Source organism: Hylobates moloch, unplaced genomic scaffold (genome assembly GCF_009828535.3).
Source record: "Hylobates moloch isolate HMO894 unplaced genomic scaffold, HMol_V3 SCAFFOLD_22, whole genome shotgun sequence".
Taxonomy (NCBI): domain Eukaryota; kingdom Metazoa; phylum Chordata; class Mammalia; order Primates; family Hylobatidae; genus Hylobates; species Hylobates moloch.
Genome location: NW_026652297.1, coordinates 27,280,344 through 27,307,548, shown reverse-complemented (window position 1 = coordinate 27,307,548; position 27,205 = coordinate 27,280,344). Strand labels below are relative to the sequence as shown.

Sequence of the window (27,205 nt, the reverse complement as noted above, 5' to 3'; positions counted from 1 at the left end):
GACACATGCACACGTATGTCTACTGCAGCACTATTCACAATAGTAAAGACTTGGAACCAGCCCAAATGTCCATCAATGATAGACTGGATAGAGAAAGTGTGGCATATATACACCATGGAATACTATGCAGCCATAAAAAAGGATGAGTTCATGTCTTTACAGGGACATGGATGAAGCTGGAAACCATCATTCTCAACAAACTAACACAGGAACAGAAAACCAAACACCACATGTTCTCACTCATAAATGGGAGTTGAACAATGAGAAAACAGGGAGGGGAACATCATACACTGGGGCCTGTCGGCAGGTGGGGGGCTAGGGGAGCGATAGCATTAGGAGAAGTACCTCATGTAGATGACAGGTTGACGGATGCAGCAAACCACCATGGCACATGTATACCTATGTAACAAACCTGCATGTTCTGTACATGTATACCAGAATTTAAAGTATTTTTTTTAAAAAAAAGGAAACAAAATTTTCACATCTCATCAAGATAATTTCTGTGTTGCCCTTATTAGGTATTTTATTACTTAGGAAAACTAAGCTTTAAGGAAGCTAACGTTTTCACATCCATGTAACTTTCTGTATTACTTTGGAAATCTTTTGATTATCACTGGCTGAATGATTATTATTATTATTATTATTATTTATTTTTCTTGAGACGGAGTTTGGCTCTTGTCGCCCAGGCTGCAGTGCAGTGGCACGATCTTGGCTCACTGCAACCTCTGCCTCCCAGGTTCAAGTGATTCTCCTCCCTCAGCCTCCCGAGTAGCTGGAATTACAGGCACCTGCCACCACACCCGGCTAATTTTTTGTATTTTTAGTACAGACGGGGTTTCACCATGTTGGCCAAGCTGGACTCAAACACCTGACCTCAGGTGATCCACCTGCCTCGGCCTCCCCAAGTGTGGGATTACAGGCATGAGCCCACTGCGCACAGCCAAATGACCATTATTTTATAGTGACCTGTGTGATTCTGTTTCGATCAGATGTTCTGAGCCCTTTGACATCTTTGACAAACGTCCCCAAAATCAAATCCTCAATTAAGTCTTTTTTTGTTTTTTATTTTTATAGAAACAAGGTCTTGCTCAGGCTGGTCTTGAACTCCTGGACACAGGTGAGCCTCCCATCTAGGCCTCCCAAAGCAGTGGGATTACAGGCTTAAGCCACTGTGACCAGCCTCAATTAAGTACTTTTGACCTAAAATTAACTTTGGGGCTGGCTGCAGTGGCTCACACCTGTAATCCTGGCACTTTGGGAGGTGAGGCAGGTGGATCACCTGAGATCAGGAGTTCGAGACCAGCCTGGCCAATATGGTGAAACTCCATCTCTATCAAAAATACAAATATTAGCTGGGCATGGTGGTGGGGGGCTGTAATCCCAGCTACTTGGGAGGCTGAGGCAGGAGAATCACTTGAACCTGGAAGGCGGAGGATGCAGTGAGCTGAGATTGCACTACTGCACTCCAGCCTGGGTGACAGAATGAGACTCCGTCTCAAAAAAATAAAATAAAATTAAATTAACTTTGGGATTTTCCAGTTCAGCCCCTGGAAAGCCTCAAAAGATCTATATCTCTCATCTTACAGAAATATGAAATGATCAGGCTCGTTTAGTAAATTATATAAGAAACTGTTAAATGGTGATACTAGATCTTCTTTCAGTTGCATTTATGGGTATGTTGTTAATATAAATGTTTCAAAAATTGTATAACTCATAAAAATCTAATATGTTTTCAGTCTTAATTCTGATTATTGTATCCTAAAATGCTATCTATAATAGAAATAACAAAATTCCTTATCAATCATAAACTTTCATCAGATTTTTAACCATGGCTGTTCTAAGCTTTTGTCATCCACAGTTACTGTTTTGTCTCTAAAAACATGCACAGTCAGATTCATGGAAAAGACTTCAACAAGTACTCTTAAATATAGGTTGCTGATAACATTAAGTGCAATAGGCTAAATAAAAATTTCCACAACTCTAATAAAGAAACTGATGGACTCATGAAACTACTAATGGAGATCAAGCAGAATATAAATTGATTACATGAGATTAAGTAAAACTTGTTAGCTCTCCAGAACCTTACTAGTGTCAATGAACTTTCTCAAACAGCAATACATAACATTTTTCTTTCTCATAAAATCTAACCTTCTCTTTTCTTCAGACATACCAAAGACCGCTCAGTCTGTGTGTATGCCCCAAACTGCATTTTTTTCTTTTTTTTCTTGAGACAGAGTCTCACTCAGTCACCCAGGCTGGAGTGCAGTGGGGCGATCTGGGCTCACTGCAACCTCCACCTCCCAGGCTCAAGCAATTCTCCCGCCTCAGCCTCCGAAGTAGCTGGGATTACAGGCGCCCACCACCACACCTGGCTAATTTTTGTATTTTTAGTAGAGACGAGGTTTCACCATGTTGGCCAGGCTGGTCTTTTTTCTTCCCAGATAAAATGTTTTAATTTCAGAGATTTGTCTCTATTTTATTTGACTTTGACACTACACTTCTGGAGAAAACAATACAGAAAAATGCTTTCCATACAATCTTGAGTGGAAAAAGAAGATCAGACAAGGAGCATACAAAATGCTCTCAATTTTCTTATAAACAAAATATATACAAATGTAAAAGAAGAAAAAAAGCTGCAAGAAAGTAAAATAAAGCATTAACAGTGATTATCTCTGATGTGTAGAAAGTTTTTTGTTTTCTAGATTCTGCATTTCCCAATTTTTCTATTAAAAAATAAATTATTTATAACAAAACATTTTAATAAGAATTCCATGACCTTATTTTCATCTATTAAACAAAAACATCACACTCATGGCTATCAAGAATATTTATTAAAAAATTATTTTTCAAGTGTATACTTGCAACATGTTAGAGTAAGCTATAGCCTATAGAGGTTTATAATCTTAGTGGTTTATAAATAAGTGACTTCCAATGAACACTCGATAGATCTCATACTTCAGTTTTAACACTGGTATAAAATGTCATTGTCACCTTAAAGTTTTGATTCATTTATCTCTGAAGTTATTGCAGAAAAAACCCTTTAAGTTAGCAAACATCTAATTAACAGGATAAAGCTAAATACGAACTATGATTTATTAACATTCATTCATTCAACATATATTAACTGTGTGCCTACTATGTGTTAGGCACTGTGCTAAGTCCTAATATGAAAAACACTGTTAATTCAAGAAGCACATTTTATATTATACCAAAAGTCTATTCATAAGTGTATTTTTTTCTATTAGACTGGAAGCTCTTACAGAGCATAAATTTTATTCTTTATTTTATTCTCATAGCCTGCCATAAAGTTGGCACTCAGGAAACTTTATTGATGAGTGAGGAAAAAATGCATAACACAAAATATTCTGAACATGATGTACATGCACAAAATCATTGTTATTTTCTATGTGCTTTATTGAATGTATTAATGAATTAAAACTATTTTAAAGCTATTTTAAGTTATATGAGTTAATCAGAAGATAATTTGGCATAATAATTTATCATTAAAAAGTTGTTTGGTGGCTCATGCCTGTAATCCCAACACTTTGGAAGGCCAACGTGGGTGGATCACGAGTTCAGGAGTTCAAGACCAGCCTGGCCAAGATGGTGAAACCCCATCTCTACTAAAAATACAAAAAAATTAGCCAGGTGTGGTGGCAAGCACCTGTAATCCCAGCTACTCGGGAGGCAGAGGCAGAGGATTGCTTAAAACCCAGGAGACAGAGGTTGCAGTGAGCCGAGATTGCACTACTGCACTCTAGCCGGGGCAACAGAGCAAGACTCTGTCTCAAAAAAAAAAAGTTGTTTTATTGCCAGGCGCAGTGGCTCACACCTGTAATCCTAGCACTCTGGGAGGCCAAGGTGGGTGGACCACGAGGTCAGCAGTTCAAGACCAGCCTGGCCAAGATGGTGAAACCCCATCTCTACTAAAAATACAAAAAATTAGCCGGATATGGTGGCAGGCGCCTGTAATCCCAACTACTCGGGAGGCTGAGGCAGGAGAATCACTAGAACCTGGGAGGTGGAGGTTGCGGTGAGCCGAGATCGTGCCATTGTACTCTAGCCTGGGCAACAAGAGCGAAACTCTGTCTCAAAAAAATAAATAAATAAATAAATAAATAAATTTTTTAAAAGCTGTTTTATTAAATACAATGACTAGCCAGGCACAGTGGTGTGCATCTATAGTTCCAGATACTCAGGAAGCTGAGGCGGGAGGATGGCTTGAATCCAGGAGTTGAAGGCTGAGGTACGAAATGATCGCACCTGTGTATAGCCACTGCACTCCAGCCTAGGCAACATGGCAAGACCCCATCTCTAAAAAAATAAAATAAGACAAAATGGCTAATTAGAAATTCAGTAAGTTTTGTATTCTTCTAATCTTTACTGTCTAAAACCTTCTCATGCTAGCAAAAACAGAAAGAAATAAACTGAACTCAATGTGTCTTTCTAACATCCATACTTTCTTTTTTTTTTTTTTTTGAGACAGCGTCTTGCCCTGTCACCCAGGCTGGAGTGCAGTGGCACAATAGTCCACTCCAACCTCTGCCTCCCAGGTTCAAACAATTATCCTGCCTCAGCCCCCCAAGTAGCTGGGATTACAGGCACCCACCACCATGCCTGGCAAATTTTTGTATTTTTAGTAGAGATGGGGTTTCACCATGTTGGCCAGGCTGGTCTCAAACTCCTGACCTCAGGTGATCCACCCACCTCGGCCTGCCAAAGTGCTGGGATTACAGGCGTGAGCCATTGCGCACGGCCCCACATCCATACATTTGACTTACTGTCTACTGAAACATGCATGATATGAGTGGTAACAGGGAAGCTCTTCAATGATGCAGTCCGCAAGGATGATCTCCACCTATTCCCCGTACCTATTTAGAGACCTTGGACATTTACTGAGCAGCAGGAAAAATGGGCTTTACCATTTTCTCAGTTTATACCTTTAACTTTTGTTCTCAGATTTGACACTAAATGAATTTTGTGCACTGGCAACTAACATTGAACTTTTTTTTTTTTTTAAGACACAGTTTCGCTCTGTCACCCAGGCTGCAGTGCAGTGGCGCGATCTCGGCTCACTGCAAGCTCCGCCTCCCAGGTTCATGCCATTCTCCTGCCTCAGCCTCTCAAGTAGCTGGGACTACAGGTGCCTGCCAACACGCCTGGCTAATTTTTTGTATTTTTAGTAGAGACGGGGTTTCACCGTGTTACCAAGGATGGTCTCGATCTCCTGACTTCGTAATCTGCCTGCCTCGGCCTCCCAAAGTGCTGGGATTACAGGCGTGAGCCACCACACCCGGCCAACATTGAACTTTTCTGATTGATGAATTTAGATTGCCTATCTAACTGAAAACTAAAAATCCATTTTGTTGCTTATTTTTTCTATAGCAATAGAGCAACTGCTGCTCCTTTGCTTGGGCATCAGGTGAGAGAGCTGACTTGCATTTAGGAATCAGGCTGCATGACAACAAACCTTTAACCACCAGAAACACACTTAGTAGAGTGAGATTCTCACACAATGAGGGCAGGCAGGACTATAGACAGCAAAGACAGAAAGCAGACTCAGTTTCTCAGCTCATGCTTATTCTTGGTCACACTACAAATCCTATTACCCATACTATTTCAAAAGTTTTTTTCTCTTTTATTTGCCAGCATGTAGAGTTGAATCAATAAACATTAAGTACGAATGTGCTGTGGTTCCACTGTACTCAAGTCCTTGCATAAAGTTCTAAAGTAGTTTTATCTTTTACACATAAAAGCTTCTATTTAATTCTAACCATGTTCCTATCTTGCCATTTTCAAAATATATAAAAGGAAAGTATAAGTTTTCATTAACTACATCTCATTTTTCCCCTTCGGTAAACATTTATTAAGTGCTCACTATGTGTACCAGTACCAGACATTATTCCTACAAAAAGCTTAGTGCTTATTTAGCACTGGCAGTTAATCTAAGTGTTAATTGTAGCTCAGGAGCTTATGGTCTTATAATTAAGGTCAGCTAATCTAAACCCCATTTAGGGTGAACAGCAATTTATGTCATTTTTATACAATCCTGTATACTATCTTCAAGAGGAAAAGTTAGTGAATATTTAACTATTTGTAAAATTGGGTTAATATTAATATATAGCCTATTTGTCAGATTTTCTACTGGTTTTAAAAAAGGAATAACTGGGCCGGGCGCAGTGGCTCACGCTTGTAATCCCAGCACTTTGGGAGGCTGAGGCAGGCGGATCACGAGGTCAGGAGATTGAGACCACGGTGAAACCCCGTCTCTACTAAAAATACAAAAAAAATTAGCCGGACGTGGTGGCGGGCGCCTGTAGTCCCAGCTACTCGGAGAGGCTGAGGCAGAAGAATGCCGTGAACCCAGGAGGCGGAGCTTGCAGTGAGCCGAGATTGCGCCACTGCACTCCAGCCTGGGCGACAGAGCGAGACTCTGTCTCAAAAAAAAAAAAAAAAAAAAGGAATAACTGTTCTATCAATGAAAACATTTCTACTACTTTAATTTTGAAAGTAACAAAGTTTATAAATTCTGCCAGAGTTCTCATTTTAATTTCTTCTACTGAAGAATGGAAATCATCTTTTTTTTTCTTTCTTTTTATTATTGTACTTTAAGTTTTAGGGTACATGTGCACAATGTGCAGGTTTGTTACATATGTATCCATGTGCCACGTTGGTGTGCTGCACCCATTAACTCGTCATTTAGCATTAGGTGTATCTCCTAATGCTGTCCCTCTCCCCTCCCCCCACCCCACAACAGTCCCCGGAGTGTGATGTTCCCCTTCCTGTGTCCATGTGTTCTCATTGTTCAATTCCCACCTATGAGTGAGAACATGCAGTGTTTGGTTTTTTGACCTTGCGATAGTTTACTGAGAATGATGGGAAATCATCTTTTTTAAAAGACAATATAATAGTCCCAACATATCCAGTTTAATTTTTACCTCTATACTGAAATAGCCTCTGTCCACATAGTCACCCAGAAAGAGGTAGCGTGTGTTACTAGGTGATCCTCCAACTTCAAATAACTTCATTAGGTCAAAGAATTGTCCATGAATATCACCACATACTAGGAAAAAAAAGGTATAAAGTGAGGTGAGAAATTATATCTTAGAGGACAAAGGGCATTACACCAAAAGGGATCACAGTTTAACTTCTAACTTAAATCACTCTAGCTTTTGACAGGACTGCTGTATAACTGTAGTCAATCTATTCATACTAAATAGTTCTACTGGAAATATGAGACAGTTAAAATTGTATTTCTTCAATTAACAACAAATATCCTAACCAATCCTGACTGTCTCATAATTTCTAGAAAAATTATCACACCACTTTTTAGCTGGTTATTTGCAATTATTTCTCAAAACTGCTCATGCAAATCTATACCGTAAAAAGTATCATGCAAAGACTTTTTATACCTGTGATTGGAGCATCTACTTCTATCATAGTCTTCTCTTGCCTCAGGATGGCAGCCCCATCATTGATTATCTTTAAGGCTACTTCCTCTTCCAGTCGTCCTTCCTTTACCAAATGGTTTTTTAAAACATCAACTTTAGGTTTCCCATTCTCAAATACTTCTTTAAAAGTAAGCCGTTGGGTTGGAGGAAAGGGGACAGCTACAAAAAAAAAAATAATAATAATTTAAAATATTTAAATGTATAGAGAACAAACAGAACACAATTCTTTTACGTGACAAATTAAACCTAATAAATCACCATGATTTCACATCCACGGCACCAGTACGTTGTAAAAAAATTCTAAGATACTATGTATCATAAATGATCAATTCTAAGTATAAAAAGGTCACAGTCATTTTAAATATTTGTGTGTGCATAAATTATAATGGTTTTTGTTGTTTTTTTTTTTTTGAGATGGAGGCTTGCTCTGTCAACCCAGGCTGGAATGCAGTGACACGATCTCGGCTCACTGCAACCTCCGCCTCCTGGGTTCAAGCAATTCTTCTGTCTCAGCCTCCTGAGAAGCTGGGATTACAGGCGCATGTCACCACACCTGGCTAATTTTTGCATTTTTAGTAGACACAGGGTTTTACCATGTTGGCCAGGCTGCTCTCGAACTCCTGACCTCAGGTGATCCACCTGCCTCGGCCTCCCAAAGTGCTGGGATTAGAGGCGTGAGCCACCGAGCCCAGCCCTATGTTTTACACATAAACATGAAAGACTTGAAGCTGATTCAGGGAACAAGTTATAAATGAGACAAGACACTAGATGATATGAGTATCTTTGTTTTTCCATCTATACAAAAGGTGTTAAAAATGAAACTATGGTTAAAGAAAAGTAGTCACAATACTAAAATGGCATTTATTTCTCCTATAGAACTGACCTAATGACACCTACATTTTAGAAGTCTTGGCCGGGCACCATGGCTCACGCCTGTAATCTCAGCACTTTGGGAGGCTGAGGCGAATAAATCACCTGAGGTCAGGAGTTGAAGACCAGCCTGGCCAACATGGGTGAAACCCCATCTCTACTAAAAATACAAAAATTAGCTGGGTGTGGTGGCGCACACCTGTAATCCCAGCTACTCAGGAGGCTGAGACAGGAGACTCACTTGAACCCGGGAGGTGGAGACTGCAGTGAACCAAGATCACGCCACTGCACTTCAGCCTGGGCGACGAGCGAAACTCCATCTCCAAAAAAAGTAAAAAACAAATAAAATAAAATAGAAGTCTCACTGTAGTTCCTCATCAGGGGAATTGTGTATATATACTTTATTCTTAAAAGGCAGTAGCTTAGGCTGGGCACAGTGGCTCACTCCTGTAATCCCAGCACTTTGGGAGGCTGAGGCAGGCAGATCACTTCAGGTCAGGAGTTCAAGACCAGACTGGGCAACATGGCAAAACTCCATCTCTACTAAAAATACAAAAATTAGCCAGGTGTAGTGACAAGTGCCCATAATCCCAGCTACTCGGGAAGCTGAGGCAGAAGAATCACCTGAACGTGGGAGGCAGAGGTTGCAGTGAGCTGAGATCGTGCCACTGAACTCCAGCCTGGGCAAAAGAGCAAGACACCGTCTCAAAACAGAATAAAACAAAAGGCAGTAGCTTAATGTACTTTGTTACTGATAATAACAAGAACACTACTACCAAGATGGAGCTATGTCTGAGAATAATTTGCTGTAGTAACAGAGCATAAAAGAATGGATAAGGGGCCGAGTGCGGTGTGGCTCACGCTTGTAATCCCAGCACCTTGGGAGGCCGAGGCAGGTGGATAACCTGAGGTCAGGAGTTCAAAACCAGCCTGGCCAACATGGTGAAACCTTGTCTTTACTAAAAATACAAAAATTAGCTGGGTGTGATGGCACACACCTGTAATCCCAGCTACTTGGGAGGCTGAGGCAGAAGACTTGCTTGAATCTGGGAGATGGAGGTTGCAGTGAGCTGAGATTGTGACACTGCACTTCAGCCTAGGCGACAGAGCAAGACTCCATTTAAAAAAAAAAAAAAAAAGCGGACAAGGGAAGTCCAGTTATGTTTTCTAATCTGGAAATGCTAATAACTACCTTCAGTTTACATTAGGTACAAAGTTTATATATATAATATCATGGAGAATTAGCAACTTCATTTAATATTTTTAAATTGGTTGTTGTCTTGTTATGTGCCTACTTTATAAGTCTACTTTAGATACCCTGGGATCTAACAGCCACAAGTCTCTTAACCATAAATTTAAAAGGAGGCGTTCAATTGAATTTCTGATATATGTCCAATGGTTCCACTTCCAGCTTTATGGAACCAAGTTTAAGAACCAAGTTGAAATCTATGGGTATTTTTAAGACTTAATCTAGCCATACCATATTGTATCATTTACAAGCAAAGAAAGTCCTATTGTAAGTTTCGTCATGCTTTCAGCTACTACTTGACTCATTTTAACTACTTAAATTTCACTGAAAAAACGGTAGCAGCTACCCAACCAGTAAAATAACTAAATACAGTTGTGTGCCACAAAATGATGTTTTGGTCAACAATGGACTGTAGTTAAATGGAGCTGAAAAACTCCTGTCATCTAGTAACGTTATAGCCACAATAACATCGCAGGAATTGACTAATGAGTTGGAACTGGAATAGGAATGCACAGCTGAAGCAGCAGCAAGAGAGAAGGAAGTTTGCTGGAGAAAGAAAAAGAACCCCCAACAAAATTCACAGTGAAGGGTTTGGGAGAAGCTTTTGCAGACCTCAACAAACTCCTTAAGAAGTGTGAAAACATGGACCCCAAAACAGAAAGGTTTTCATTAATACACAGGAATGTTCATGCTGCATTAACTGCTTACAAACAAATCTACAATGAAAAATAGAACTAAACCAAGCAAAACACCATGGGCAAATTTCTGAAAATAGTGACATCTCCTCAAGAAGAGCCTCAGGCAGGTCCTTCAGGAGGACTTTCAGAAGAAGGTATTGTTATCCTAGGAGATGACAGCTCCATGCCTGCTACTGCTCCTGAAGGTGTTCCAGTGGATCAAGATGTAGAGGGGCAAGCCAGGGATATTCATGATCCTGACCCTGTGTAGACCTAGGCTCAGTGTGTGTGTGTGTGTGTGTGTGTGTGTGTGTGTGTGTGTGTGTTCATTTTTACCAAAATATTCTAAAAGTTAAAAAAATTTTAAACTTTTTAAATAGAAAAAGCCTATAAAGATATAAAGAAAAATTATTTTCTATAGCTATACAGTGTACTTGTGTTTTAAGCTAGGTGTTATTACAAAAAAGTCCAAAAGTTTTTAAAAATTTAAACATTTATAAAGTAAAAACTTAACAGTAAGCTAAGTTTAATTTATTATTGAAGAAAGAAAATTTGTTTGTTTTTGAGATAGGATCTCGCTCTATTGCCTAGGCGGGAGTGCAGTGGCACTACCATGGCTCACTGCACCTTCAACCTCCTGGCTCAAATGATCCTCTCACCTCAGCCTCCCAGTCCTCAGCTGGGACTACAGGTGTGCGCCACCATGCCTGGCTAATTTTTGTATTTTTTGTAGAGATGGGGTTTTGCCATGCTCCCCAGGCTGGTCTGGAACTCCTGGACTCAAGTGATCTGCCGACCTCAGCCTCCCAAAGTGCTGGGATTACAGGTGTGAGCCACCATGCCCAGCCAAGAAAAATTTTTTTTAAATTTAGTGTAGCCTAAGTGTTCAGTGTTCATAAAGTTTATAAAGTCTCCAGTAGTGTACAATAATGTCCTAGGCCCTCACATTCACTCATCACTCACCTCCGACTCACCCAGAGCAACTTCCGGTCCTGTAAGCCCCATTCATGGTTAAGTGCCCTGTACAGGTGTACCAGTTTTTACCTTTTATACTGTGTTTTTATTGTACCTTCTCTATGTTTAGATATGTTTAGATACTCAAATACTTAGCACTGTGTTATAACTGCCTACAGTACTCAGTACAGTAACCTGCTGTACAGGTTTGTGGCCTAGAAGTAACAGGCTATATCATATAGGCTATGTATAGTAGTAGTTATACCATCTAGGTGTATAGTAGTTACACCACCTAGGTTTTTTAAGTACACTCCATGGTGTTCTCACAATGACAAAGTCATCTCATGACACATTTCTCGGATGCATGACTGTATTACCTTAGAATAGGGGACCATATATACATCTATCACTCCAGCCTAGGTGACAGAGACTCGGTCTCAAAAAAAAAAAAAAAAAGAATGATCAAGGAGTAAGGGAATATTTGGAGCTGGATGTAGATAAAAGTTAGCATTTTAATAATTTGTGCTTTGGGCCATCTGTGCAACAAGCTCTTTCTTTCAGTCTTCCGAAACCAAACTGATGTAAAGAGAAAGGTTTTAAGAAATTTGAAACCATAGTTTTAAAGTTAAAAAATTGGGGGGTGATATCCCCTAAATAAATTTTCATTAACAACACATATTAAACTAAACACAGGTAGCTACATGCTAAGCACTACTGCGTTAATAAAGGTAAGGGCAGCACAATGTATGACTAGAGCAGCTTTCCAATTTGAGCCATTATGAATACAGTTGCTATGAATATAATTCTATGTGTGCTTTGGTGGACATAAGCACTCTTTTCTCTTAGGTATATACCCAGGAACGGGACTGAAAGTTTATGGGGTCAACATTGGTTTTACCCAACAGTTCACAAAGTGATACCATTTTACCCTCACACCATCGAGGTATTAAGGGTTCCAGTTACTTCATATCCTTGTCAACACTCGACATTGCTCATCTGCTAAATTTTATTCCATTACAGTGAACGTCTAATCTCTGTTTTCTACTTTGCATTTCCCTGATGAGTAGTGATGTTGAGGACCTTTCTACTTGCTTAATGGCCATTTCGATATCTTCTCTGGGGACATGCTTGTTCAATTCTTTTGTTCATTTAAAACATTTAGTATCTTTTCTTATTGACTGATGAAAGTTCTTGTATGTTCTGGGCACATGTCCTTTATCAGATGTAAAGCCTTTTTTGTTCTTAATCATCTTTATTTATGTAAATATATAATTCAATTAGGTTTATCATTATAACATAATTGACTATATACCAATTCTTTAAACTTTGTTTTTGAATATAGAAAATGTAGAAATTTAACTTAGGAAAATAGTGTGCTTATGTTAATTTTTTTTTTTTTTTTTTTTTTTTTTTGAGACGGTGTCTCGCTCTTTCGCCCAGGCTGGACTGCAGTGGCGCTATCTCGGCTCACTGCAAGCTCCGCCTCCTGGGTTCACGCCATTCTCCTGCCTCAGCCTCCTGAGTAGCTGGGATTACAGGCGCCTGCCACCGCGCCCGGCTAATTTTTTGTATTTTTAGTAGAGACGGGGTTTCACCGTGTTAGCCAAGATGGTCTCGATCTCCTGACCTTGTGATCTGCCCGCCTCGGCCTCCCAAAGTGCTGGGATTACAGGCGTGAGCCACCGCACCCGGCCTCTTATGATAATTTATTTAAACATTTTCTTATTGTTGGATAGCTAGACTATTTCAAAAAATTGTAAATTATACTGCAGGGCCAGGCATCGTAGCTCACACCTGTAATCCCAGTGCTTTGGGAGGCTGAGGCAGGAGGATGGCTTGAGCCCAGGAGTTCAAGGCTGCAGTGACCTATGACTGAGCCACTGTACTCCAGCCTGGGTGACAGAGTGAGACTCTGTCTCTAAAAAAAAAGAAAACATAAATAAATGATACAGCAGAGAACATCTACACACATATATATATATATGCGTATATATCTATATCACCCATATTTTATATGTATCACCCATATCATATATGGATATACATGGATCATTTATATATCATTTATATATATATATATGTCTTTGAGCAAATCTTTATTTCCTTATAAGTTTCTAGAAATTATATGTATTAATTATCTACTGCCATGTAACAAATTACCCCAAAACTTAGTGGCCTAAGGCAGTAATCACTTATTATCTATCACAGGTTCTGTGGACCATAAATTCAGACAGGGCATAGCGGGGCTGGCTCGTCTCTGCTCCGCAACTTCTGGGGCCTCAGCAGGACACTCGACAGCCTGGGGCTGGAATTACCTGAAAGCTTTATCGCTCATACCGTGGTTAATACTGGCTGTTGGCTGCAGCTTAGCTCAGGTTTTTGAAGAGAATATCCATATGTGTCCTCTTCGAATGACTTAGTTCCAATGACAAGCATCTCAAGACAAAGAGAGAGCCAGGAAGAAGCTGTATCTTTTTTTTCCCCTTTTTTATTTGTGCAAATTTACAGATTACATGAGGAATTATGTTACATGTATATTATGCATAGTATCAAGCCAGGGTCTTCAGGATGTTCATCACCGGGTACAATACATTTTTGTTAGGTATAGTCATCCTGCTCTGCTATCAAACATTGAATCTACTCCTATCTTAATGTATGTTTGTACCCTTTAACTCACTTCTCTTCATCCTTCCCCTTCCCCCACTCACCCTTCCCAGTCTCTATTATCTATTTTCCATTCTCTACCTCCATGTGTTCAAATTTTTAGCTCCCACATATAAGTGAGAATATATGATATTTGTCTTTTTGTGCCTAGCTTATTTAACTTAAGATAATGACCTCCAGTTCCACCCATGTTGCTGCAAGGGACATTATTTCGGTTTTTTTTTTTTATGGCTGAACAATATTCTATTGTGTATATATACCATATTTTCTTTATCCATTCATCCACTAATAGATACTCAACGCTGATTCCGTATCTTTGCTGTTGTAAATAGTACTGCAATAAACATGTTGATTTATTTTCCTTTGGGTAGATACTCAGTAGTGCAATTGCTGGATCAGTTGTATACTATTTATATCATGGCCTCAGAAATCACATCACATTATTTCCACCATATTCAATTGGTTGAACAGTCACAAGCCTGCCCAGGTTCAAGAAGAGTGGAAATAGATTCCACCTACTGGTGGGGAGTGACAAAATTCTGTGCGAGCATATAAGACTAAAAATATTGCTATGGCTGTTTCTTGAAAATAGATTCTGTCATACTTTCTCTATTTAAAAGGAAAAATGGCCGGTCACCAATGCCTTCAACAGTACCTTTAAATCAGAGTCCATTTTAAATGGGCCACTTTGTATTTTCCAAGTTATTACCAAATGAGAATATCTATTCAATTATTACAAGCAAAACATTACAGAAGATATATTCCCAAATGTTTCAAAATAATTTGAGATGCCTATTAGAAGCTGTATACATATTTTCTCTAATTTGCCAGCTGTTTAAAAAAAAAAAAACTCATGAATCTTCTTTCCTAAATGAAAGGGATAAAAACGTAAAAATAAACTATTTATGAAAAGCAGACATTTTTTAAATGCTTGATTCAAAATATTACGTCAAGCTTCCAGTTTAGAATGACTAGCAACTTCTGGCCAGGCACAGTGGCTCACGCCTGTAATCCCGTAATCCCAGCACTTTGGGAGGCCAAGGTGGGCAGATCACCTGAGGTCAGGAGTTTGAGACCAGCCTGGCCAACATGGTGACACTCTTCCTCTACCAAAAATACAAAAGTTAGCAGGGCGTGGTAGCGGGTGCCTGTAATCCCAGTTACTCGGGAGGCTGAGACAGGGGAATCACTTGAACCCGGGAGGCAGAGGTTGCAGTGAGCCGAGATCGTGCCACTGCACTCCAGCCTGGGCGACAGAGCAAGACTCTGCCTCAAAAAAACAAAAAAAAAGAATGACTAGAAACTTCTGATTCAACGTTTCTTAACAGCTGCTATGATTTGAATGTTCCAAAAATGCATAGGTATAACCTAATCTCCAACATGGTGGTATTAAGAAGTGGAGTATCTGGGAAATTATTAGGTCATACGGACTCTGCTCTCATGAATGGGATTTGTGCCATTAAAAGAGGTCCAAAGGAGCTTGTTTGTCCCTTCTGCCACGTGATGACACATAGAAGGTGCCACCTATAAGAAACAGGCCCTCACCAGACACAGAATCTGCTGGCAACCTGACTCTTAGACTTCCCAGCCTCTAGGACTGTAAGAAATAAATTTCTGTTGTTCACAAATTACCCAGTCTAAGGCATTTTGTTATAACATCTTGAACAGGCTGGGGGCGGTGGCTCCCACCTGTAATCCCAGAATATTGGGAGGCCGAGGCAGGTGGATCATAAGGTCGAGTTCAAAACCAGCTTGACCAACATGGTGAAACCTGAAACCCTATCTCTACTAAAAATACAAAAATTAGCCGGGCGTGGTGGTGCGTGCTTGCCTCAGGAGGCTGAGGCAGGGGAATCACTTGAACCCAAGAAGTGGAGGTTGCAGTGAGCTGAGATCACACCACTGAACTCCAACCTGGGTGACAGAGCAATGCTCTGTCTCAAAACAAACAAACAAACAAACAAACAAAAAAATACATGTTGAATAGACTAAGCGAACATCTAACTAAAATACACATAAAAATAAGACAGAACAAAATGAAAACTCTCACCATAAAAACTATGAATGATCAAAAAGTATCCTCAATTAATTCATTCAAATAATTTTACTGAATTGCTACTATGTGTTAGGTACTTATATGCACTAGTAAAAAATTTTGATGACAAATATCTCAATGCATAAGTACATAAATAAATACCTTAAAATACCATAAAATATTTTTTTATTTTCTCCTAGGTAGATATAATTTACTTACATCATAATGTATTAATATTTAGCCAATCTGCAATTTTTAGAAATTTCAGTTATTGTTAAATATTTTGCCCTTACCATGTCTGTAGCACATTTTATTTTCCAAAAATGGCTGCAACCAGCCAGGCATGGTGACTCACTCCTGTAATCCCAGCACTTTGGGAATCCAAGTTGGGGAGATTGCTTGAAGCCAAGAGTTCGAAACCAGCCTGGGCAGCATGGTGAGACACCATCTCTACAAAATTTTTTTTTTTTTAATTAGCCAGGTGTGGTGGCATCTGCCTGTAGTCCCAGCTACTCAGGAGGCTGACACAGAAAGATCTCTGGAACCCAGTAGGTTGAGGCTGCAGTCAACTACAATCGTCAGCCTGGACAACAGAGTGAGACGCCATCTCAAAAAGCAAAAACAGAGAAAATTTTTGCAATCTACCCATCTGACAAAGGGCTAATATCCAGAATCTACAAAGAACTCAAACAAATTTACAAGAAAAAAACAACCCCATCAAAAAGTGGGCAAAGGATACGAACAGACGCTTCTCAAAAGAAGACATTTATGCAGCCAACAGACACATGAAAAAATGCTCATCATCACTGGTCATCAGAGAAATGCAAATCAAAACCACAATGAGATACCATCTCACGCCAGTTAGAATGGCGATCATTAAAAAGTCAGGAAACAACAGATGCTGGAGAGGATATGGAGAAATAGGAACGCTTTTACACTGTTGGTGGGTTTGTAAATTAGTTCAACCATTGTGGAAGACAGTGTGGCGATTCCTCAAGGATCTAGAACTAGAAATACCATATGACCCAGCAATCCCATTACTGGGTATATACTCAAAGGATTATAAATCATTCTACTGTAAAGACACATGTGCACGTATGTTTATTGTGGCACTGTTCACAATAGCAAAGACTTGGAACCAACCCAAATGTTCATCAATGATAGACTGGATAAAGAAAATGTGGCACATATACACCATGGAATACTATGCAGCCATAAAAAAGGATGAGTTCATGCCCTTTGCAGGGACATGGATGAAGCTGGAAACCATCATTCTAAGCAAACTATCACAAGGACAGAAAACCAAACACCACATGTTCTCACTCATAGGTGGGAATTGAACAATGAGATCACATGGACACAGGGTGGGGAACATCACACACTGGGGCTGGTTGGAGGATGGGGGGCTGGGGGAGGGAGAGCATTAGGAGAAATACCTAATGTAAATGATGAGTTGGTGGGTGCAGCAAACCGACATGGTACATGTATACCTATGTAACAAACCTGCATGTTGTGCACATGCACCCTAGAACTTAAAGAATAATTTTTTTAAAAAAGCAAAAACAAAAAAAATGGCTACAATAATATTTCTCACTCTACATACTCTTCTGTAATCTCACTGTCTTGGTCTGTTTTGTGTTGCTATGACAAAATATCATAGACTGGATAATTTATAATGAATAGAAATTTATTCATTCATAGTTCTGGAGGCTAAGAAGTTCAAGACTGAGGGGCCAGGCATCTGGCATGGGTCTTCTTGCTGCATCATCCCACAGTGGAAGGGCAAAGAGGGATAAGAGAGAGCAAGAGATAGAACTTGCAGCCTTAAGCCCTTTTATAATCACATTAATGCATCATGAGAGGTGGCCTTCATGACCTGAACACCTCTCATTAGGCCCTACCTCCCAACACTACTGCATTTGGGATAAATTTTCTAACACATACTTATTTTATTTTTAAATTTCAGATTCAAGGGGTATATGTGTACGTTTTTTACATGGATATACTGCATAATAGTAAGGTTTGGGCTTCTAGTATACCCATCACCCAAGCAGCCAACATATGCTTTCTGGGGATCGATCATATTTAAAGCATAGCAGTGACCTGACTCTATCCTATCAAGAAGTAGAGTCTAAGGCCAGGCCCAGTGGCTCATGCCTGTAATCCTAGCACTTTGGCAGGCTGAGGCGGGCAGACTGTTTGAGCTCAGGAGTTTGAGTCCAGCCTGGGCAACATGGTGAAACCCCGTCTCTACTAAAAATACAACAAAAATTAGCCGAATGTGGTGTCACATGCCTGTAGTCCCAGCAACTTGGGTGGCTGAGGTGGGAAGATCACTTGAGCCCAGGAAGTCGAGGCTGCAGTGAGCCAAGATAGCACCACTGCATTCCAGCCTAGGTGACAAAGTGAGATCTTTTCTCAAAAAAAAAAAAAAAAAAGGGAGAGTCTAATGTCTCTCCCCTAGAATCTGAAATGGCCTTAGTGACCTGCTTTAACAAATACATTGCAGCAGAAGTGATTTTGCAGATTCTGCCTCGGTCTCTTGGCATACTCATTCTCCAGTGAAGTGGGTATATGGTCAATAATCCCAGGTGAGGCAAGCTTTGAGTGAACTCAGCCCACGCGTAACTCACTTCATTCAAACTTAAGTAAAGACTACAACTATCTACATCTATGTGCTAAACACTGAAAAGGCTCTTGGAATCACCAGTCAAAAAGCAAAAAGTAGGCCAGGTATGATGGCTCACACCTATGAAAAGAATCTCATCACTCTGGGAGGCTGAGGTGGGTGGATTGCTTGAGCTCAGGAGTTCGAGACCAGCCTGCACGACATGGCGAAACTCTGTCTCTACCAAAAAAACACAAAAATTAGTTGGGTGTGGTGGCGCACACCTACAGTCCCAGCTGCTCAGGAGGCTGAGGCAGGAAAATCACTTGAGCCCAGGAGATTGGGGCTGCAGTGAGCTATGACAGAGCCACTGCACTCCAGCCTAGACAACTGAGTGAGACCCTGTCTCTAAAAAATAAGTAAATAATAAGAAATTGTTAGTATGTCTTTTACACCTACAACATCTTTGGGTTTATACTAAATGGCCATTAGGTAAAATAAAGCTTTAGTCCTTTACTTTATTAAAAATTTTTTAAAGGATTATAAAAATTATTAGCTTTGTTTGGCATACTCTGAATTCTAATTAACTCAAAACTTTTGTGAGAACTCTTTGCTTTATTAAATTTGGGTTAAAAGGAAAAAAACACCTCACAAATCCTAAGGAAAGTTAAGCCTTCCCAATTTAATCATGTATCATAAAATGTGGTAAAAATAAATATACGTCACCATTTAAGTATCTTTCAGTTTAAAGGAAATATTAGGAGGCCGAGGTGGGCAGATCACCTGAGGTCAGGAGTTCGAGACCAGCCTGACCAACATGGTGAAACTCTGTCTCTACTAAAAATACAAAAAATTAGCTGGGTGTGGTGGTGGACACCTGTAATCCCAGCTACTTGGGAGGCTGAGGCAGGAGAATTGCTTGAATCCAGGAGGCAGAGGTTGCAGTGAGCCGAGATCACGCCATTGCACTCCAGCCTGGGAAACGAGAGAAACTTGGTCTAAAAAAAAAAAAAAAAAAAAGGAAACATACATTCAAGTACAAAGACTGCCACAATAGCTATCTAAAAAAGGATTTTATTTCTAGGTTTCAGTAAACTTGGATTGGTGAAACTCATAATACACTTTATAGGATAAATGAAAGAAAGTCCTAGAGACTGTCAACGTCCTCCCTGTTTGTGAGATATTCTTACTTCTAGGATAATCAGTGACTACTCACAAAATTCATTATGTACTTTCTGCAATAGAAGATTCCACTCCCTTCCATTCTGATAATGCTGGTTAATATAATAAATCAACTAAAGCCTATAGTCCCATGATCCACAGGTGGTTTCCACTTCTTCCTTACATTCATCTAAAGTTTCTGGCTATAAGCTAAAGATAGGAATTGAGCCTTGTGGAAGACTTATCAAAAGAACGTTTGTAAATGTTTGTATCATGCACCCATTACTGACACTACAGAGAATAAATTAATGATGCATACTGCTGACATTATTGCCATGGACAAATAAGTGGCTGAGTCAAGATTTCCAGAACTGCTATGGTCCAGAAGCAGAAGATAAAATGAATAGACTATTTATGTCCAAGATAATCAGAACACAACCTCCCAGATGCCAGAAGCCACTGATGACTACAGACTTGCATGATTTTGTCCTTTATTCTCTTGGCATTTTCTTCTCTCTCCACTGTTGTAAGATTTTAGGCTGTTAACAGATAACTTTTCCTTACTGTTAGCACTGTCAAGACTCTTATCCTTGGCAAAATATAAACCAAATATAGGACAGTTGCAAAGGTGAATGACCCATATCCAAATTAAAGGAAAAAAAATATTTGGTTGCCCAAAGGAAAATCCAAATAGATTATGGGATATATGGGACATTATTTTAAACTTTCATCATAATTGTCTGAGTTTCAGTGTGTTGCAGATGCCAAGTGTGTGATCTTTAGTCTTAAATGCTGCTGTGCAGTCACTGTTACACCAGCTGATTCAACAAATTATCATCTAAGAAAAAGAACATCGAGGCCATCCTGGCTAACATAGTGAAACCCCGTCTCTACTAAAAATACAAAAAATTAGCCTGGCGTGGTGGTGGGTGCCTGTAGTCCCAGCTACTCAGGAGGCTGAGGCAGGAGAATGGTGTGAACTCAGGAGGGAGAGCTTGCAGTGAGCCGAGATCGCGCCACTGCACTCCAGCCTGGGTGACAGAGCAAGACTCCGTCTCAAAAAAAAAAAAAAAAAAAAAGAACAAAATGGCCTGGTGCCTGTAGAGGCCAAAATGTCTATCATCAAAGCTTCATAAACATTCACAACCCATCAAACAACAGTTTGAAATCTTGATTGATCACCTCCTCTAAATGGTAAATGTTCCAGTTTAGCTGACGAATGATCAGAAACAGAGATTAAAAATCGAAACAAAACTGAAATTACACTACAAATTGCTTGCAGATGCGCAGAAAAGCACTAGTACTTGCAAAACAGATAAACTGAACCAAACCAAACCACAATGTACTGTGCATCACAGGCCATCTAAGCTCAAACCTTTTTTTTTTCTCTTTAAGAGACAGAGTCTCCCTTTGTCACCTAGGCTGGGGTGCAGTGGCATGATCATAGCTCACTGCAGTCTCCAACTCTTGGGTCCAAGTGATCCTCCCCCTCAGCCTCCCAAGTAGCTAAGACTACAGGTATGTGTCACCACACCCAGTTAATTTTAATTAAAAAAAAATTTTTTTAAAGACTGAGGTCTCACTAAGTTAAACAGGCTAGTCTCAAACTCCTGGCCTCAAGCGATCCTCCCGTCCTAGCCTCCCAATGCACTGGGATTAGAGGTGTGAGCCACTGTGCCCAGCCTCAAACCTTTATTAATATCAGCTCACTCATACCCATATGTTCTAGTACCACAAACTGATCTAACAGTAAATCCTCAGGGACTTATGTGTCCTAGAGGCAAAACTACTGGCTGTTCCAGCAACTCACTCAAATTACATATTCTAGCCAATCCCTGCCCAGACTATTACCTTTATCCTAACATCACTCTGTGACTAACAGCTCCTAAAATCCTGTATGTCCTCTTTCCTAACTCTATCCTTTTGAGAGGTCCCACAGCTCTTCTGATGTATGTTATTCCTTCCTGCAGCAAGCTAAATCAGTGTAACTTATTTTTGACTACAGATGTTTTCTTGGTGGTCTTTGGTGGTGAGATTTAACAGTCCCATGGCAGGAAACTGGTGGCTGACAGGGATAGGAAGACTTTTTACCACATACCTTTTAAAATGTTATGCCATGCTATTGTACTATTTACTCAAAAAATACATAGAATTAGACTTTAGAGATGTATATAATACTATCATAAATTAATCGACTAACAGTAATATTACCAACATCCAGTATTGCTGGAACTCACCCAGGAATCAGAGTGTTTTGGATATCAGCAGACAGGAAAATTCACCACCTGCTTCTACAATTCTAGAAAACCAGCCAGCAGTTAGGGGTGATAATTAGCTTCATATCTAATGTAAACAAACTTTTATTATACTGTGTATTTATACTAAAAATCAAGTTTAAAAACCCCTTATCATTAAAAACAAACTTCATATGTGGAACTACGTTTGCTAAATATGGCTCATAAAGTGCTGTAAATAAAGTAAAGATTTTCAGCCGGGTGTGGTGGCTCACACCTGTAATCCTAGCACTTTGGGAGGCCAAGGTGGGCAGATCACAAGGTCAGAAGTTGGAGACCAGCCTGGCCAATATGGTGAAATCCTGTTTCTATTAAAAATACAAAAATTAGCCAGGCGTGGTGGTAGATGCCTGTAGTTCCAGCTACTCAGGAGGCTAAGGCAGGAGAATCACTTGAACCTGGGAGGTGGAGGTTGCAGTGAATCGAGATCACACCACTGCATTCCAGCCTGGGCAACTGAGCGAGACTCTATCTCAAAAAATAAATAAATAAAGTAAAGATTTTCTTTTTTCATTTTTAGAGACAGGGTCTCTCACTCTGTCACTCAGGATGGATGGCGTGCAGTGGCTTGTTCATGCCTCACAGTAGCCTCAAACTCCTCAAGCAATCCTCTCACCTCAGCTTCCAGAGTAGCTGGGACTTCAGACATGCATGCACTGTGACACCTGACTAATTTTTAAATTTTCTGTAGACAGGTGTCATGATGTTACCCAGGCTGGTCTCAAACTCCTGGCTTCAAGCAGTTCTCCCACCTCAGCCTCCCAAAGTGCCAGGTTGACAGATGTGAGCCATTGCACCTGGACTAAAACAAAGGTTTTCATGTTATTTTTTTTTTTTTTTTTTTTTTTAGACGGAGTCTTGCTCTGTCGCCCAGGCTGGAGTGCAGTGGCGCAATCTCGGCTCACTGCAAGCTCCGCCTCCCGGGTTCACGCCATTCTCCTGCCTCAGCCTCTCCGAGTAGCTGGGACTACAGGCGCCCGCCACCAGGTGGCCTGGCTAATTTTTTGTATTTTTTTTTTAATAGAGACGGGGTTTCACCGTGGTCTCGATCTCCTGACCTCGTGATCCGCCCGCCTCGGCCTCCCAAAGTGCTGGGATTACAAGCGTGAGCCACCGCGCCCGGCCATTCATGCTATTTTTTAAAGTTTTGAAAGTTTCGGCCTGGGAATGGTGGCTCATGCTTGTAATCTCAATGCTGCAGGGGGCCAAGGTGGGAAAATCACTTGAGGCCAGGAGTTTGAGACCAGCCTGGGCAACACAGCGAGACTCCACCTCAAAACACACACTCACACACAAAAAATTCTTTGAAATTTTCAAGCACAGAATTTACAAAAATAGAATAGCAAAGTATTATCCATGTAGTATCAAGTATTGGTTGTAAACATTCTGCTAGTCTTTCAAACTATCCTATCTTTATTTAAAGATTTTTCTAAATCAAAGGTACTACACACTTGAGGCAAAACAATTTTTTAAAAGATAAAGAGCACAAAACAAAAAACAATAACCACCACAAAAACAAAACTCTTAGAATCTCACCAGCCAAAGACAACTACTGTTAAGATGTCAATATGTATCTTAATATTTTAAATATGTAAATACATTATTGTATAATCAGTTATACTATATAGACAATCTTCTAATGTTTTCTTAATTTAGTAGTAAACTCCACTAATGCAGTATAGATATTTTCTCCCATTCTGTCGCTTGCCTTTTCATTTTCTTTTTTTTTTTAATTTTATTATTATTATACTTTAAGTTTTAGGGTACATGTGCACACCGTGCAGGTTTGTCATATATGTATACATGTGCCATGTTGGTGTGCTGCACCCATTAACTCATCATTTACCATTAGGTATATCTCCTAATGCTAGCCTTTTCATTTTCTTAAACATCTTTAGAAGAACAAAAGATTTTGATTTTTTAAAAGTCCAATTATCAGCGTTTATGGTTCATGCCTTTTATGACCTATATAAGAAAATAGTCTATGCCAAAGTCACAAAGATTTTTCCTATATTTTCTTTTAGAAATTTATAAAAACTTCACCTCCCCAAGACCATATCTCCTAATACTATTACATTGGGGATTAGGATTTCAATATATAAATTCTGGGGGGTCACAAACATTCAGACAATAGCATTAAATAATCTCTTGTACTTCTTCTTAATACATATATCAAAGTAATGTGACATGAACTAGAATGAAAATAATCTCTGAGAGGTCACTAAAGTTTAAGTCCAACCAACAATGTAGGCATAACATGTGACAAATAATATTCACATGCAAGATACTCTCTCATGAAAACGAAAGGATTTTACACAATTCTAGATAAACCACCTATAAGTTTATCTCTTTAAACACACACACACGTAACAAAGTGATAATAATGAAGTGGTTATTAGTGGAAACCATGAATCCACTCTAATCTTACACACAAAATCATTCAAAAACTTCAGGACTTCAAATATTGTTAGTTACAAATTATAACATATTTCACACATGGATTGCACTAAAGAAAAGTAAGAAATCTGCAGCTCTATATTAAAAAGAGAATAGAGATAAAAAAATAACAAATCACTAAAGAGGTCTGGGCACAGTGGCATGTGCCTGCAATTCCAGCTACTTGGGAGGTGAAGGTGGAGGCGGAAAGATCACTTGGGCCCAGGAGTTCCAGGCTGCAGTGAGCTATGATTGCACCACTATACTCCAGCCTGGGCAACAGTGCTAGACTCTGTCTCAGAAAAAAAAAAAAAAAATTACAAATGTATCTTTCTGGTGTCAACTTGAATATGTAATACATATTAATGCCACGTGCTACTAACTCTTCTTCATAACAATGAAACATTTTATTCATATCATTCTACTTACGGTTGCTGACTTCCTTAATTTGATTTAAAAGCAGCAAACTTTGAAGAAATTCACTGACCGCAATTAACACTCTTTTCTCAATAATAAGAGGTAGTTTCGAAAGACTGTGTATAAAATCATCAACTCCTCTGGTTTCTCCAACACCAGTAGGGGAGATTTACAATTCAAATCTAATTATCCAGTGTCATCCTTTCAAACACTGAAAGAGTGTACATTACCAACTGAAAAACAAAACATTCAGTAACTGAATATATCTAAGTTTCTATAGGTGGCCTTCCTAAAATCCTAGGTAACAGTGATATATATATATATATATATATATATATATATATTTTATTTTTTTAATTTTTTTGAGACGGTGTCTCGCTCTGTTGCCCAGGCTGGAATGCAGTGGCATGATCTCGGCTCACTGCAACCTCTGCCTCTCGGGTTCAAGCAATTCTCCTGTCTCAGCCTCCCAAGTAGCTGAGATTACAGCTGAGAACCACCACGGCCAGCTAATTTTTGTATTCTTAGTAGAGACAGGGGTTTCACCATTTTGGTCAGGCTGATCTCAAACTCCTGACCTCAGGTGATCCGCCCACCTTGTCCTCCCAAAGTGCTGGGATTACAGGCGTAAGCCACTGCGCCCGGCCGAAATATACAAGTTTAATACATTTATTCTACCTAGTTGAGTAGAATTCGCAAAGAACAAGTTATAAACACAGAATAGTTAAGTAGTACATTGTATGGTTCAGACTGTAAGTACAGAAGATTTTAAAGGGGGAAATCAATAATAGTTACAGAAATCAATTAAGGGTATGAGAAAGTTGAGACTTGGGGCCGGGTGCAGTGGCTCATGCCTATAATTCCAGAACTTTGGGAGGCTGAAGCAGATGGATCGCTTGAGGCCTGGAGTTCAAGAGCAGCCTGGTCAACATAGTGAAACCCTATCTCTACTAAAAAACACAAAAATTAGTCGGGCATGGTGGTGTGCACCTGTAGTCCCAGCTACTCCAGAGGCTGAGGGAGGAGAATCACTTGAACCCAGGAGGCGCAGGTTGCAGTGAGCCGAGATCCAGCCTGGGAAAAAAAATTCTTAAAAATAAATAAATAAATAAATGAAGATGGGGATTGGGCTGGGTCTTTCAGAAGTTCCAAAGCCACTTCCACACTTTTAGGTGTTTGTTACAGCAGCACTCTATTCTTGGTACCAAAATAAATAGAAGGTATACTAAAAGGAAGAAAGGAGAAAATTTCAGATATATATGTAATATGCTGTATTCTTTTAATGAAATATTTCAATATTACAGAATATTGAGGGAGGGGAAGGGACAGAGGGGGAAGGAGGGAAGGAAGGAGGGAGGGGAGGGAGGGAGGGAGGGGAAGGAAGGGAGGGAGGGAAGGAGGAAATAAATCACAGCTGAGAATCATTCTAAGCCTATGCATCCAAGAAGTCTTTCAGTGTTCCCAAATCTAGCTTTTTACCATGTGTCAGCTGCTTTCAGATTACCTGTATTTCATTAAAAATTATTTAACAATGCTTCCAAATTAGAAGCAAAAACCTTAATCAAACCAGGTTTCCACATGATTAAAAACAATAGCCAAACTATAAAACTGAGTTTCCCGTGGAGAAGGGGGACTTGTGTAGCTATACGGGGGAAGTAACTAAATCTTGTGGTTATGGTACTGTTGAGTACCCTTACCTGCTGGTAGTTATGCTACCTATACGTGAAATTGCGTAAAGCTAAACACACATACACAGACAGGAATGCATGTATAACTGGTGAAATCTGAACAAGCTCTATGGACTGTACCAATGTCAATTTCCTGGTTTTGGTATAGTACTGTGTGTGGTGGTGTGGGATACTGACACTGGCAAAGAGAGGGAAGGGAGTTAGGGGAGAGGTGTTTGGGACTTCCCTTTACATTTCTTTATTAACAACCTCCTGTGAATCTATAATTATCAAAATAAAAATTAAATAAATTTTGAAAAACTAAGTTCCTAAAGTACACTCAAGAAATTCTGCAGCCCTTTCAAGATCAGATTCTGTATGCTACTACAATATACAATGACTACACAAACAATATGTATTTTCAGGTAAACAAAAGTAAAATCTGATGTAGGGCCGCCCCATCTGGGAAGTGAGGAGCGCCTCTGCCTGGCCGCCCCGTCTGGGAAGAAGTGAGGAGCGCCTCTGCCCGGCCGCCCCGTCTGGGAAGTGAGGAGCGCCTCTGCCCGGCCGCCCCTTCTGGGATGTGAGGAGCGCCTCTGCCCGGCCGCCCCTTCTGGGATGTGAGGAGCGCCTCTGCCCGGCCACCCATCGTCTGGGATGTGAGGAGCGCCTCTACTCGGCCGCCCCGTCCGGGAAGTGAGGAGCCCCTCTGCCCGGCCGCC

General features: G+C 40.0%; 1 protein-coding gene across 2 annotated transcripts in view; it reads right to left on the bottom strand.

Annotated features, from left to right (window-relative positions):
- Positions 1 to 27,205, bottom strand: part of PPP3CC (protein phosphatase 3 catalytic subunit gamma) — a 112,927-nt gene that overhangs the window by 65,160 nt on the left and 20,562 nt on the right. For both annotated transcript variants that reach the window (XM_032143797.2, XM_032143799.2), the window contains exons 2-3: positions 7,413 to 7,610; positions 6,939 to 7,063 (exon numbers count right to left, since the gene is read on the bottom strand). In XM_032143797.2, the coding sequence (XP_031999688.1) occupies positions 6,939 to 7,063; positions 7,413 to 7,610 (323 nt within the window). The remainder of the gene's footprint in view (positions 1 to 6,938; positions 7,064 to 7,412; positions 7,611 to 27,205) is intronic.